The sequence below is a fragment of the Sapajus apella genome, unplaced genomic scaffold, assembly GCF_009761245.1.
Source record: "Sapajus apella isolate SASKATOON/1434 unplaced genomic scaffold, GSC_monkey_1.0 scaffold101, whole genome shotgun sequence".
Lineage (NCBI taxonomy): Eukaryota > Metazoa > Chordata > Mammalia > Primates > Cebidae > Sapajus > Sapajus apella.
In genome coordinates, this window is record NW_022437041.1 from 7451380 (window position 1) to 7465822 (window position 14443).

General features: G+C 39.1%; 1 protein-coding gene across 2 annotated transcripts in view; it reads left to right on the top strand.

Annotated features, from left to right (window-relative positions):
- Positions 1–10021: 10021 nt before the first annotated feature.
- Positions 10022–14443, top strand: part of SLC2A2 (solute carrier family 2 member 2) — a 34047-nt gene continuing 29625 nt past the window's right edge. Inside the window, exon 1 of one of the 2 annotated variants that reach the window (XM_032258300.1) lies at positions 10022–10127. In XM_032258300.1, coding sequence (XP_032114191.1) covers positions 10113–10127 — 15 coding nt within the window. In that variant the 5' untranslated portion in view covers positions 10022–10112. The remainder of the gene's footprint in view (positions 10128–14443) is intronic. The other variant, XM_032258301.1, reaches the window with a different exon arrangement.

Genomic DNA, 14443 nt, shown 5'->3' on the forward strand with positions numbered 1-14443 from the left:
CTAAAACATAGATCCCTATTCCTATTAAATGTAAATTCCTAAAAGACAGGAATCTTATGTGATTGTTCACTGCTATCTCTAGTTCTGACACATAAAAGAAATCTATAAATATTTGTTGAAGGGCTCAATGGATAATCACAACTTTGCCACTGATTAGTCATAGAACTTTCGGACAGATCCTTAAATGCTGTCCCATGGTCTTCTCTGGGAAATGAGAGTACTATCTTACTCATACAGTGTTATAGGGATAAAATGACAACGTGTGTGAAGTTCTGAACTATGGTAGGTGCTCAACAGTTTAGAAAGAGGTGGTAGGAATTTGGGTGTTGCTTACTTTGCAACTCCTAGCTCATTGGTGAAGCTGCCTCTGGCCTTGCTAGCTGTTTGTCTAAAGTTTGAAATAATCTCAGAATCTTTCACCACTGGACAAATGCTGTAGTGGGAGAATGCTGATGTCCTATAGGCTCCTCCAAGGTTTGAAGCTGCTCATCAGTAACCCCTCAGTGGGAAGTCTGTACTAATTAACTGAATCTTCTTTTCTTTCTCTCTCAGTAGGCAAGAGATTATGTGTTTAAACTGTTTCCTGAGACGAATCCTGTCATTAATTAAAAAGGAAATAAATACTGCAGTTTCCAATGTTTTGACCAGGGTCAGGGAATTCCTGAAGCATCCTTCCTTCAGACCCATTTGCTTTTCCAGTGTCCTTATTAAAAACTTTTAAAATGAAACTGCCCTTTAACGAAACGTAGAACTACATTTAGTACTAATAATAATAGTAGCAAATACTTACTACAGGCTGTTTTAAGCATTCCAGGCACTTTACATGTATAAACTCATTTAACCCTTACCCATCCTATGAAGGAGGCACTGTTAGGTGCCCTAATTTAAAGATGAGGAAGCTCTACCAGAGAGACTTTTAACTAGCTAAGCATGATGGAACTGGGATTGAAACCCAGACAACATACTCCATTATAAACTAGAAAGGGATTCTGGCAAATTTTGTATATTGCCTAACTATGAATTAGCCAGCAAATGTAATACTCCCAGGAAAGCTCTGACATCAATCGGTAAGTCTTCTGTGAGCACCTATTGGGTGTACCAGTAAGATCACAGAGGCTAACAATACAACAGTGATCATAATAGAGTCTATTCTTCAAAGAACTTATACTGGGGGGAGAACAAAAATAAACATGTAAACAAATAAGATGATCTCAGATATTAAGGAATTCAATGAAAAAGTCACAGTAGGGTAATTATGATAGAAGTGGCTGGAGAAAGGGTGCTGTTTTGTTAAGCCATCGTGGTCATAGAGGCCTCTTTAAAGGGCGAATGTCTGAATTAAGACCTAATTATGACAGTGAGGCATCCATCCTGGAAGAGTGTTCCAGACAGACGGGAGATAATTTGGTATGCACAAGCAGTGGAGAGTCTGCAGCAAGATGAACAAAGGTGGAGGTAGAAGGAGATGTTAGAAAAGTAGGCAAGGAATCAAACCATTCCGGCCTTGTAAAGTTAAGCATTTTGATTTATTCTCATTTGTATAAAAAGCAGTTGAAGAATTATAAGCAGGCAAGTGTTTCCTAATTTATTTTTTAAAACATCTTCTGGTGATTATGAGGAAAATAAACTGAAGGGAAGCAAGAGTTGAGACAGGAGAGGAGTTAGAAGACTATTGCAATATTCAAGGCTTTTGAACTAGGGTGATGGTGAGTAGTGGTCAGATTCAGGGTATATCTGGAATGTACAGTGGACAGAACTTTTCTGAAATATAGTGGATTGGCTGTAGTATCTGATTTGGAATGATTGTTGGTGCCATTTAACGAACTAGAAAAAGCTTGTGAGGAAGCATCAGGATAGAAAATGGAAGGAGCAAGAGTCCTGTTTATTTATGAAAAAATTGAGATTGTGCCTATTAGATATTCAAGTAAAAATGTTGAGTAGGCAGTTGGTATCTAATCATCTAGCATTTGCAAGGAAAGTAGCACTGAGCCCGCATTTATCTACTTTTTTAGCCCATTTCCTTTCCCCTAGATATTATTGCTGCATATGCTGTACCAAAAAACAGAAAATGAAAAACAATAACATCTCGATTCTTGTATGAAGTTGCACCAAGAAAAGTTAGATTAAACGCCATAAAGCCTTTTTGTTTGTTTGTTTTATCTTAGTTTGGTTTGATTTGGTTTTTTTGTTTTGTTGTTCTCATTTGATTTGTAATTAATTAGATTTCTTTCCCTAAAAGGTGTTTAAAAGTGATTCAAGGCTTCCACTACTGGGAAGATGGAGTACACATAATTTTCCCTAATTTTTCTTCTAACTACAACTGAAAACCCTGGACATTAACGTAAAATAAATACAAGAAGACTATGAAAGATGAAAAGTAGAAGTCTGACTAGACTCTCAAGCCCGAGGAATAACAGTGGTGCATTCCCTGGGTTTCCTTTTATGGCTAATATATCCTAGACTTTGAGTTGAAGAATCCAGCAACCCAGAAATACTAATTGGGTATAGACAAAAAAGTCCTCCCAAAACATGCTCTCTCTCTAGCCAAAGGACAGGGAAAGGGAAAACTTAGCAAGGCGGAAAACTTTTAGACCATAACTGCTTTATTTTATCCACTCATAATAGAAAATATGGTGGTTCTTCTCCCACCTATAAAAGGCCAAGTAGGAAGCCTAAATTTCCACCCTCATGAGGCTGTAGCAAGGAACCCCAATGTCTCTGCCAGCGTGGTATCAGAGAAGGCCAACAGGGAGCCAGAACTTTCTTCCTCACTGTGATAAGGCTCCCCTCCAATGATATCAGTGGAAACTCTGTGGGGAGCCTGGACTTCCACTCTTACCTGAAGTAACAAAGCACCCTTATATCTCTCAAAAGAGTGCTATCAGGGGAGGCCTGGTAAAGAGTCAGGAATTTCACCATTGTCCACCAGTACTCAGGCTATCCCCATCATAGTATCAGTGGAGACCACATGGGGAGCTGGAACTTCCACCCTTGCACAGCATTAATGAGAAACTTCCCCCTACTTTGGGTGTCAATGGAGGCTGAATGGAAAACCTAGACTTCTACCTTCACCTTTCAAGGATAGACAAGTCCATAATCATAACTGTAGACTACAACACCCTTATCTCAACAAATGATAGAATAATTAGAACAAAGAACTAGAAGAAATAAAACATATTATCAATTAACAGGCTCTAATCATCATTGATAGAACATTCTACCCAACAAAAGCAGAATACATATTATTTTCAGGTGCTCAGGGAGGATGAAGAACACAGAGGTAGAAATGAAACACTGACTCCAGGTGGGCCTAGAGGGAGCAAAGGGTGGCAAGATCTCCTGAGAAGCTTCAGCAAGAGCCATTGCTCTATATAGTATATATATGATCTATATACAAAAATAAGTCATATCCTGGGACATAAAACAAACCCCAACAAATTTAAAAGAATTGAAGTCATACAGAGTGCTCTCTCTGTATACAATGGAATCAAACTAGAAATCAACAACTAGAAAATCTCCAAACACTTGAAAATGAAACAATACACTTCTAAAATAATCCATGGGCCAGAGGAAGTCTCAAAGGAAATGTAAAAATATATTATACTGAATTAAAATTGAAACATAACCAAAGTACATCACTACACACCCTGCAGACATCAGAAGAATGATAACAGGATACTAGGAACAACCCTATATATAAGTTTGGCAACATACACAAAACACATCACTTCTCCTTTAAAAACAAAATACTGTAACTCATCTAATGAGAAATAGATACTCTATTAGTCTTCTAACTGTTAAAGAAAGTGAATCTGTAACTTAAAATCCACCAAAAAGAAATCTCCAGACTCAGATTGTTTCACTGCAGAATCCTACCAAACATCCATTTTATACAACCTCAAAAAATTAAAGAGAAGGGATGACGCCAAAATTCACTTTATGAAGCTAGGATTACCCTGATGCCAAACCAGACAAAGACAGTTCTAAAAAGGAAAACTACATAATATACCTCATGAATATGGTTGTAAGAATCCTTAATAGAAGTTTAGCAAATAGAATTCAGCAATATATTAAAAGTATACATCATGAGCAAGTGAATCTCATTTCAGAGAAACAAGTCCGATTCAATATTTTAAAATCAATCAATGTAATTCACCATATCAACAGGTTAAAGATGAAAAATCATCTGATCATATCAGTTTATGTGGAAAAAGCATTTAACAAAGTTCAAGTCTCATTCATGATTAAAAAACAAAACTCTTAGAAAAACAGAAATAAAGAAAAACCCTCAACTTGATAAAGAACATCTACAGAAAACCTACAACTAACGTATGTAATTGTGAAAGATTAAATGCTTTTCTCCTAAGACCGTAAGCAAGGCAAGAATGTCCACTCTCATCACTCATACTCAACCTAAGTGCTGAATGTTGTAGCCAATATTATAAGGCAATAAAAGGAAATAAAAATCATACAGATCAGAAAAAAACAAATAAAACCTCCCTATATTTGGATGACATGATTGTCTACACAGAAAATCCCAAGGAATCTACCAAAAACCTCTAGAACTAATAAATGAGTTCAGCAAGATTTCAGAGTACACAATGAACACACAAAAATGATTTATACTTCTGTATTCTAGAAGTCACTACCTGGTCACCAAAATTAAAGACACGATAGCATTTAAAATCACCGAGAAAAATAAGAGTTAGGTGTAAACCTAACAAAACATGTACAAGACTTGGTATGTTGAAAATTTAAAAAATGATCAAAGAAATCAAAGGGGCAGGCATAGTGGCTCACCTGTAATCCCAGCATTTTGGGAGGCTGAGGCAGGCTGATCACTTGAGCTCAGGAGTTCAAAACTAGCCTGGCAACATGCCAAAAACCCCGTGTTGCCACAAAAAAATACAAAAGTTATCCAAGTGCGGTAATGCGTACCTGTGGTCCCAGCTACTTGGAAGGCTGAGATGGCAGGATGGCTTGAGCCTGGAAGACAGAGGCTGCAGTGAGCCCAGATCATGTTACTGCACTCCATCCTGGAGACAGAGCCAGACCCTGGTTTTAATTCACTTTAAAAACTTAAACTTTTTGCCAGGCGTAGTGGCTTATGCCCATGTAAGCAAGTAAGAAAAATATCATCCTGAGTTCTCTCTTTCCATCCTCTCCCAAAAGCAATTATCAGCAAATCCTATCTGCTTTACACACCAAAATATACCTTGAATGTGGACTTCTCTTTCTTTGCTATCACTATTAGCCTTGGTGGTCAAGAACCAGATGGAACCCCATACAACAACAAAAAATTCAATTAGAAAAGAATCAAAAGACATTTCACCAAAAAGAATATGCAGATGTCAAATAAGCAAATAAAAATATATCCAGCATCACTGGCCATTAAAGAAATGCAAATAAAACCATAATGAGATGTCACTATATACATTTCAGAATGGCTAAAATAAAAAAAATAATGACGATCGAATGTTGGCAAGGATGTGGAAAACCTGAATCATTCATTTATTGCTGGTGGGAAAATGGGACAGCCATTCTAGAAAACAGTATGGCAGTTTCTTAAAAAACTAAACATGCAACTACCATATAACCCAACAATTGCATTTATCTCAAATAAAAGATTTATGTTCGCACACAGTTTTCTTACACAAATATTTATAGTAGCTTTATTCCTAATAGCAAAAAAAATGGAAACAACCCAGATATCCTTCAAATGTAAATGGGTAAACTGTGGTATATCCATATCATTGAATATTACTCAGCAATGAAAAGGAATAAGCTAATGATATGCACAACAAATGGGATGAATCTTAAAGGAATTTCAGAGTTCGGTGAAAAAAGCCAATCTCAAAGGTTACGCACTGTGATCATTAATTTTATGTGCCAACTTGACTGAACCATGGTGTCCAGACAGTTGATCAAACATTATTCTGGATGTTTCTGTAGAGACGTTTTCAGATGATATTTACATGTAAGTCTGTTAGGTGACATTTACATTTAAGTCCTGAGCAAGAAGGAATTTCCTAGCAGACTGCCTCTGGACTTTGTGTGCAACATCTCCCCTTCCTAGTTTTCCAGCAGATTGCCTTCAGTCCCAAATGCAAGTCTGTCTTGAGTCACCAGCCTACCAGCCTCTCCCACCAGATTTTGGACTCACCAAGCCTCCGTAATTATGTGAGCAATTCCTTAAAATAAATCTCTCCCTATACACACACATTATGTTGGTTCTATTTCTCTGGAGAACCCTTTTAGTTTCAGCACCCTTTTAGTTTCTTTCATACAATGTCAGCCCCACAGAAGCAGAGACTTAACTCTGTTTTGTTCACTGTTATAACTGGTGCTTAGCAAAATGTTCAGTAAATATTACATTTATGGAATGTTAAATCAATACATGTCCAAATCTCAGCCTGAGATACCCCTTCCCCCATCACAAGAAAGCACGTGGCAATTCTTTTGGACCTCATTTATTAAAGAAGTACTTGCTGAGTGCCTTCTATGTACCAGGCACTATTTTAGGTGCTGGGGATAAAAACAGGATCTCCACATTTGTAGAACTTAGCTTTGGCAGGAAAGTGGCAAACAATTATAGACAAGCAAATAATAAAATTTCAAGCATAAGCATTAAGAAGAAAATAAAGCAGAGTAACAGGCCCAAGGATGAGTTAGAGAAGGTAGGTGGTGTCTATCTTAAGAAGCCTGGTTAGGGAATCCTCACTAAGCTGTCACCTGAATGAAGCGAAGGAGCCAGCTACATACAAATCTAGGGAGAAGCACCTTAGGCAGAGGTTGACTGAGTACAAACGTGCTGAGCGAGGAACATATTAGACAAGTCTGAGGCCAGTGTGGCTGGGCCAGGGAAGGGGAGAAGGTCTCAGAGCCATGTAGGGCCTATGTCAAGTCAACCTCTTGGGCTGTGGTGAGAAATGAGGGTTTCTTGCTAAGGGTGATTGGGAAGCCTCTGGAGACTTTTAAGCAGGAGTGTATTACAATCTGATTTAACTTTTAAAATGTATCTTAACCACTGTGTCAAGAAGGTACTGCAGGGTAGGAATGGGAGCAGAGAAGCCAGGTAGGAGGCTGTGTAGACATACTTGGAAGAGATGTAGACCACAGACATATCTATGGACAGTGTGTGGAGAGGGCAAGAAGAGGGTGGAAAGAGTTTGTCCCCCACCCCCTTTGTTTTCTGGCAGGCTACAACAGGGACAATTTTGACTCAAAAATCTTTTTTTTAGACAGAATCTCACTCTGTCACCAGGCTGGAGTACAGTAGCACGATCGTGGCTCACTGCAACCACCACCACCCTGGCTCAAGTGATTCCTGTGCCTCAGCCTCCCAAGTAGCTGGGATTACAGGTACCCACCACCACACCCAGCTAATTTTTTTGTATTTTTAGTAGAGATGGGTTTCACCATGTTGGCCAGACTGGTCTTGAACTCCCGACCTGAGGCAATCTGCCCGGCTTGGCCTCCCAAAGTGCTGGAATTATAGGCATGAGTCACCACTCCCAGCCTCAAACTGACTGTCCAGGGACTAGGACCTTCTGATAATCTCTTGTACTCCTGGCTTGGCAAGTTTGACCTCATTTAATTTGTTCCCAGGAGATGCCTTTGCACTTAACCATACCTGAACCAATTGGAGAGGAATGCAGCATGCTGAAATAGCTGGTTTTCCTCCCCATTCTCCCCTCCTCATTTATAGGAGAAAAAAACCTGTTCTCATTTTACTGAAGGAAAGGATAACAACGAAAAACGGGGAGGGGGAGGGGGAGTCTTTTCTGTCCTATCAGCACCTAGAACTTTGGGCATCCACTAAGATCAAATTAATAAGTGAAGTAATCCAAATGTGACCTAGAGGGTTTTAACTATGAAGCCTAAAGAACGACCACACAGAGCTAGTTTCATCCCACCCAGCGGAAATCGGGTGACTGCGGGCCCCGTGTATGTTATGAATAGCGCCCACTCCAGCAGCAAAAAGCCTGACTTCACCACAGCCAGGAGCGCACTGGCACCAGCGCTGGGACCCGCGGCTCCTTGGTGGGTGCCAAGGCACACCCTCCTGAAAGTCTGGAATCGCGTATCCGTTCTCCGCGGGCAAAGCAACCCGTGCAATCAATGTAACTGAATTGCGCTCCTACCCCGCATGGAGATCACATGTTAGCACAACCCGCATGGTGCAGAGATCAGCCATTCCCTTCTGAGAGCAGAACCACAGGGGTCTTGACTAAACCAGAGGAAGCGGATCAGGGCGCCCCCAGGGCCCGCCCGTGAAAGGCGGGTCGTGCTCCCACGGGGAGAGGAGAACGGTTTCCTGCAGCCGCTTCGCGCGGCCGGCCTGAGCCCCAGAAGTTAAAGGCTCACCGGCCACCCTGGCACTCCAGGCAAATTCCGTTTCTGAAAAGGCAGGTACAAAAGACAAAGGTTGGTGAGCCGCAACAAGCAGCATCTGTGAGGCGGCACAGAGACGCTTTCCTGCAGAATGTCATGTCCCTGACAAGCGCCACGGAACTGCTCCTGACTGTGGACCGCTCTGGCAGCTGGGCGTGCCTATCGCTGGCCAAAACCGATGCGAAAGTCAGCGTGGCCACCTGCACCCTTTGCAGTCTGCCTTCAAAGCGTGGCACTCTGACACAGAGCGCCTCATGTTATGACTAAATGAGTTAATCCACGTCAAACGCTGACAGCAGCACCTGGCACCGCACAAGCAAGATCTCAGTAAAGATTAACCATCGTTACTATTAATGTTTGTTCATGTTTTCCCACTAAGAAATGATTGTACTGTGTGTGTATTACATACGTTTCCTCTTAGATGTCATAAACACCTAGCAAGAGGAGGCTGTGACTTGTTTCAATCATCTCAGAGCATGGAACTGTGCTGGGCTCAATGAAAATTTGTGGTTTGAACTGAATTCTCTTCTCAAACCAAACATTTCAGGTGTGTCATCTTGCAGAGGTAACAGAAATGAAAAGAGGGTGGCAAAATAAAAAGATGAAATCTGAGTCTCCTCTAATCCTTCATTTTCTCACTGTTTCTTCATCACACCCCTCATTTTGTTGCTGCGTGTTACATTTTTGTTCTGCTGAGAACTGGCTCCATTTGAGCCTCCGTGGAATCACTGGCCCCAGTTGCCATGCACATTTAAAGCTCAACAAATTTGAAATCTTCTGAACCCCCACAGGGTTTGGATATCATTAAGGGTTACTTAGAAAGGCCCAAGCTCAAGCAATATGAGCAGATTTATTTGAGAACCCTGTACTAAAGCAGAGTATTTGTATGAAGTAAGTACATACTTCATGCTTGACGTACATGAAGCAAGTACATACTTCATGTATGTACTGACATACATGAAGCTAAGTACTTATTATATATGTTGAGACTATGCCAAACACTTTCACATATTATCTCATTTAAACCACTCAACAAAACAAAATGTGTGTTATTTCTATTCTATCAGGCAAAAATAAAAAATGAATTAGAGAAAAGTCACAGTGAGCCACTTGCTTAAGGTCATATACTACCCCGTAAAATGTTGAGATTCAAACCCAAGTCCATAACTATCCAAAGCTCATTCAGGTAACCATTCAAGTCAACAATGGTCTCTGGCCACACAGCCCAGCTCTAAACAGAAACACCACAGCACTAATTCTCTGTGGAGCAGAGTGCAGTGTGCCTCCCATGCTCCACAACACAGCCTGGCAGCTCAGCATATTTCATCTTCTACAAAAGACTCCAAAGATTTCTCTTTTCACCTGCTCCCAATCACTGCCACACAAAACATGCCTTGAAATGTGACTGCCTCTGGTTTGTAACTTATGCCCAAGGGACCTGCTCCCATTTCCTTTCCTAGTGGAACAAAGGCACTGAAGCCACAGGTTGCTGAGGCAAAGCACTTATTGATTCGATTCCCATCAATATTCAGCTGCTGCTGAGAAGATTAGACTTGGACTCTTAGGTCTGAGTAATCCAACTCCTCCCTCTCCTTGCTCCTCCTCCTGCAATACATAACTAGGCCTAGGTAGAGCTGCAAATAAACAGGCAGGAGCTAGGTGCATGTGCCACACTCACGCAAGACCTGGAATTGATAGGAGGACTCTCAACTAGTAAAATGACAGAAGATAAGGTAAAACAGCTTTATCTTCATTTCAAGTCTGGTTTTGAGGAGATAGTTAGGGGAGTACATTCAAGTCATATAGAGGATTTTGGGGAGGTTGGGCGCAGCTACCATAGATCAAAATTAATACTCTTTACTTTGCCAATTGAAGAACTGTTTCTTATTCAGTAATTGGGGTTTTAAGGATTTTTGTTCTATTAACCGACTAGTCTGCATAACTTTTTTCAAGTAATTTTTGCGACACCATATTATATATAGTATATAATATAGATATTATATGTAGTAATATCTAAAGAAATGTGTCCCCTCCCAACCAAAAAACAAAGGCAGATTAAACTAAATCTAATCATGAAAAACAGGAAAGACAAAAGAGGTAGAAGGGTTGTTCTAGATTTAAAAAGACTAAGAAGAACTAACAACCAAAGGCAACAAATGATTTAGATTGTGGAAGAAAGAGAAAAACAGCAATAAGGGAAATATGAAGACAGTTGGGAAATCTTGAATATGACTGCATCTTAAATAATATTACTGTATCAATGCCACACTCTTGGATATAATTATGGTATTTAATTATGTAGGAGGATGTCTTTGTTCTTTGCGCGTGCTAAGTATTTAGGGGTGAGATTACACAAATATCTGCACTTATTTGTAAATGGTTCTGCCAAAACAACACATACACAAACACACACAGAGTGAGATTTAAATCAATGTGGTTAATGTTAACCATTGGTGACTAAAGGTGAAGGTTATGGAATGATCACTACACTACTGTTTCAACTTCTCTCTAGCTATCTCATTTAATCTACACATTTAATCCACTCAACAAAACAAAATGTGAGTTATTGCTATTCTATCAGGCAAAAATAAAAAACTAATCAGAGAAAAGTCACAGTGAGCCACTTGCTAAAGGCTATACTCCCCAGTAAAATGTTGAGATTCAAAGCCAATACTTTAAAAAAAAAAAAAGCTTGAAAATAAAAAGGATATAGTGCCCTTGTTCCCTTATACGTGGTTCCTAAATAAACTCACCCACCCCTGTCCTGTACACACAATAATATAAGTTAATCAATCTGTGCCTTTGTATGGTATCGCCTTTAAGCTGTGATCTGGTACAGCTTTCTGGTGAGCACTGCTTCATGTCATTAGCTGGCATGGTTAGGAGCACTGGCTTTGAAGTCAGCCAGACTTGGATCTGGGTTCTAGCAGTGCCACTAACCTGCTGTGAAACCTGGGTTAAGTTATTTAACTGAGCTTTGGCCTTTCTCTTTTATGACAAAACAAGAACATATTGGGATATAATATACCCTTTTTATAGGCAAAGAAGCTTAGGCTCAGTGATATAATATGGGATATTCAGGAATTATCCGAGTATTTTAGAGTTTTGGGGTAATTAAATGAGATGATATTAGAGAGGCTTAGATGACAAACATTTTAACATTAATAGCTATATAACTATTAATAGTGTTATGTATTCTTTAAATAAATAGAAACATAGTACTTATAAGTTAATGATAAAATATAATATAAACACTTTATATATTATATATATACATATATTATATAAATAAACACTTTAAATACATATTATATAATGTTTTAGTCCAATGATACATTTCAATAGTGTTTATATAATATGCATTTAAAGAATCATTAGCACATCATGATTTCATGAATATTATAGCCCAGGATAAAACTAAAGTAGTTAGAACTTTAAGGTCAATATAAAGACAAATATTAAGTTAACAGCTACATAGATGGTATATAGATTTAGCAAAATTCATGAAGATAGTAATCAAATAAAGTTTGGAAGAGACTGCAAAAAGGAAGGTAATGTGCTTACCACAGTGTCTGGCATATAGCAGATGTTACAGCTTCATTCAGAACTGTCATTAAATTTCCTTAGGGGCTTTTGAAATTATGTTGTAGATGTTTTCTCGATAACCAAGGAACAGACTAATAATGGAACCCAGAAAGAATGAGAACTGAGGTAAAGTGCAATGTTTTTCAGCTTTGTGAATCTATCCAGACTTTGAAAGAAGTAGGAATAAGCAAGGGACTGAGGGTCAAGAGACCTGAATTGTCACTCTGAATGTGCCCAAAATACTCACAGAAATCAGACAAATAACATAAACAACTTGGCCTGTGAGACCTCAGTTTCTACAACCAAAGAATGGAGGAATTAGACAGGAATCCATTGTTCTCTAAAGCCTCTTTCAACTTAAAAATTGCAACTTGATAAGTGCCTGGCTTTTTCCAAAGTTGCATGCAAGATCACCTTTGATTTGGCTTTCGGAGACGTGCAGTTTAAAGAAAAGAGTATGAGCTTCTCCTCCCTATCTAGTCAATCAGTAGTTGCTGGAAAATCTGCTCTTTTGATTAGCAGTGGGGTTGAAGAACATCAGCTCTGGGTTCTCACACTACCGTACCTGTCAATAGCTGTGTGATGTTAGGCATGCTCTTTAATCCTCTCTAATACCTGGTTTCCTCACCTCTAAAATAGAAATAATTTCATGTACTTTGTGGTATTCTTGCAAAGAGTATTGTTAATGTCTAAAAAGTTGACACCTGTTTGACAAAAGAAATGAATGAGATGATAAAGACATGATTAAGGTGCATTTGTTCCGCAGCCCTTTTACTGTCTATAGGAAGACCATATTATTTGCCTTATTTCGTTTTTACAGTAACCCTATGCTTTAACTATTTTTATACCCATTTTATAGGCAAAGAAACTTAGGCTCAGTGACATTAGGAGACTAAATGAGACTCTTTTGTAGCTTTTCTGACTCCTACATCTATTTGTTTTTTCTAATAGACCCTATATGGCTTATAAGCCACAATATAACCACTACATTCTGTTTTATGTTGATGTTCGGCCATTTGCTTATTTTACCCTTCCACATTTATCCAGCAGCATATTTTACATTGAATATGAAATCTAGTTTCTCTAACCTAAGATTATTAAACTCCTAATGAAGGTGGCATTTTTAAAAGCAAGCTGAACACCTTGTAATCTATGAATAAGTTAAGAGAAAAGGCTTGAAGGTCTTCGGCACTTACTAGGTATGTGGCCTTTGAACAAGTTATTTACTCTTTCCATGTGATTTCCCTATAGATGAAATGATAATAATAATTCCTACCTCAACAACAGGGTTGTTGAGAAAAGGCAAACCATTTGGAACCCCCGAACTTGGATTAAGATCCTCTCTAATTTCTTGCTATTTTCAGTAGCACTTATGTACTTATTTTTGTGTCAACTTCTTGGAGATTAGAGTGGATGAATGAAGGTTGGTGGGGCTTATTAAGACTTGGTTGTTTTCAGAAATTACCCTCTTAGAAACAAAACCTTCTCTGACCAAGTCTAGAGCCAAGCCATGTATGAGGCTGACTATAAACTTGACTTCTTTTCATTTCACAACACTGGAGAAAGAAAAGACAAGGAGGAGGGAGCCATTTTAACATGGGGTTCCGAGAGGGGAATTAAACCTGAAAATAAAAGACAGAAAAAGAAAGTAAAAAGAAAATGCATGCAATTTCAGAGATTTTGATATTTGGGATAATCACTTTTGTTGGCAATTCTCAGAAATTCAAGTGACTTGCTTAAAATGGGTGAGATTGCTCCTTATCTGACCAATCTGGTGAAATTCTATTTAGGGGAGTTAAAGTAAGGAACTGCAGGCCCTGGGGTGGCAGGACCACATCAACCCTCAAAAAGCCACCAGGAAGACCACAAGATAATGACTTTAATAACATGCTAAGATTTCTAAATGTTTCGAAAGTGTCCTATCTCCTTCATAGTTGCTATTTTTTTCGTTCCAATAAAATGAGAACTTGATCTTAGAAACAGCTCCAGAATTTCTGTAGTAGGGACTTGGAACAATTTGATTGGAAAGGAATAGAATGGGATCTCCAGCATCTCTAAAAATTAACTTTCATTTTTGTCAAAGTAATGTGGGAACAGGTAGCACAGCTGTGACTTAGGCTGTGTGTTTAAAGTGACAGGGGAGAACTAATGGAGAGAATAGAGAAGTAAATCTGCTGCAGTTATCGCTGTCACCCCAACTTCCATTTCTGTGTTGCCCCTGCTCACCATTAGCATGGCTTCTGATTGGACACTTAAAGGAGAAATAAATTATATGTTTTTCTGGCAGAAGGAGAGGGAGAGAACCCCCAGAAAGCAGAAACCCAGGGATGAAGTAGGAGGTGGCAGTCACTAAGAAACCAAATGCCACAAAAGAAAAGAAGATGCAGGGATGAGATTGGGGAAGTATATTGTGGTCTTGGGCTTGGTGGTGGGAAGATCCTGAGGTTCCTCTTCAGCTCAGCTA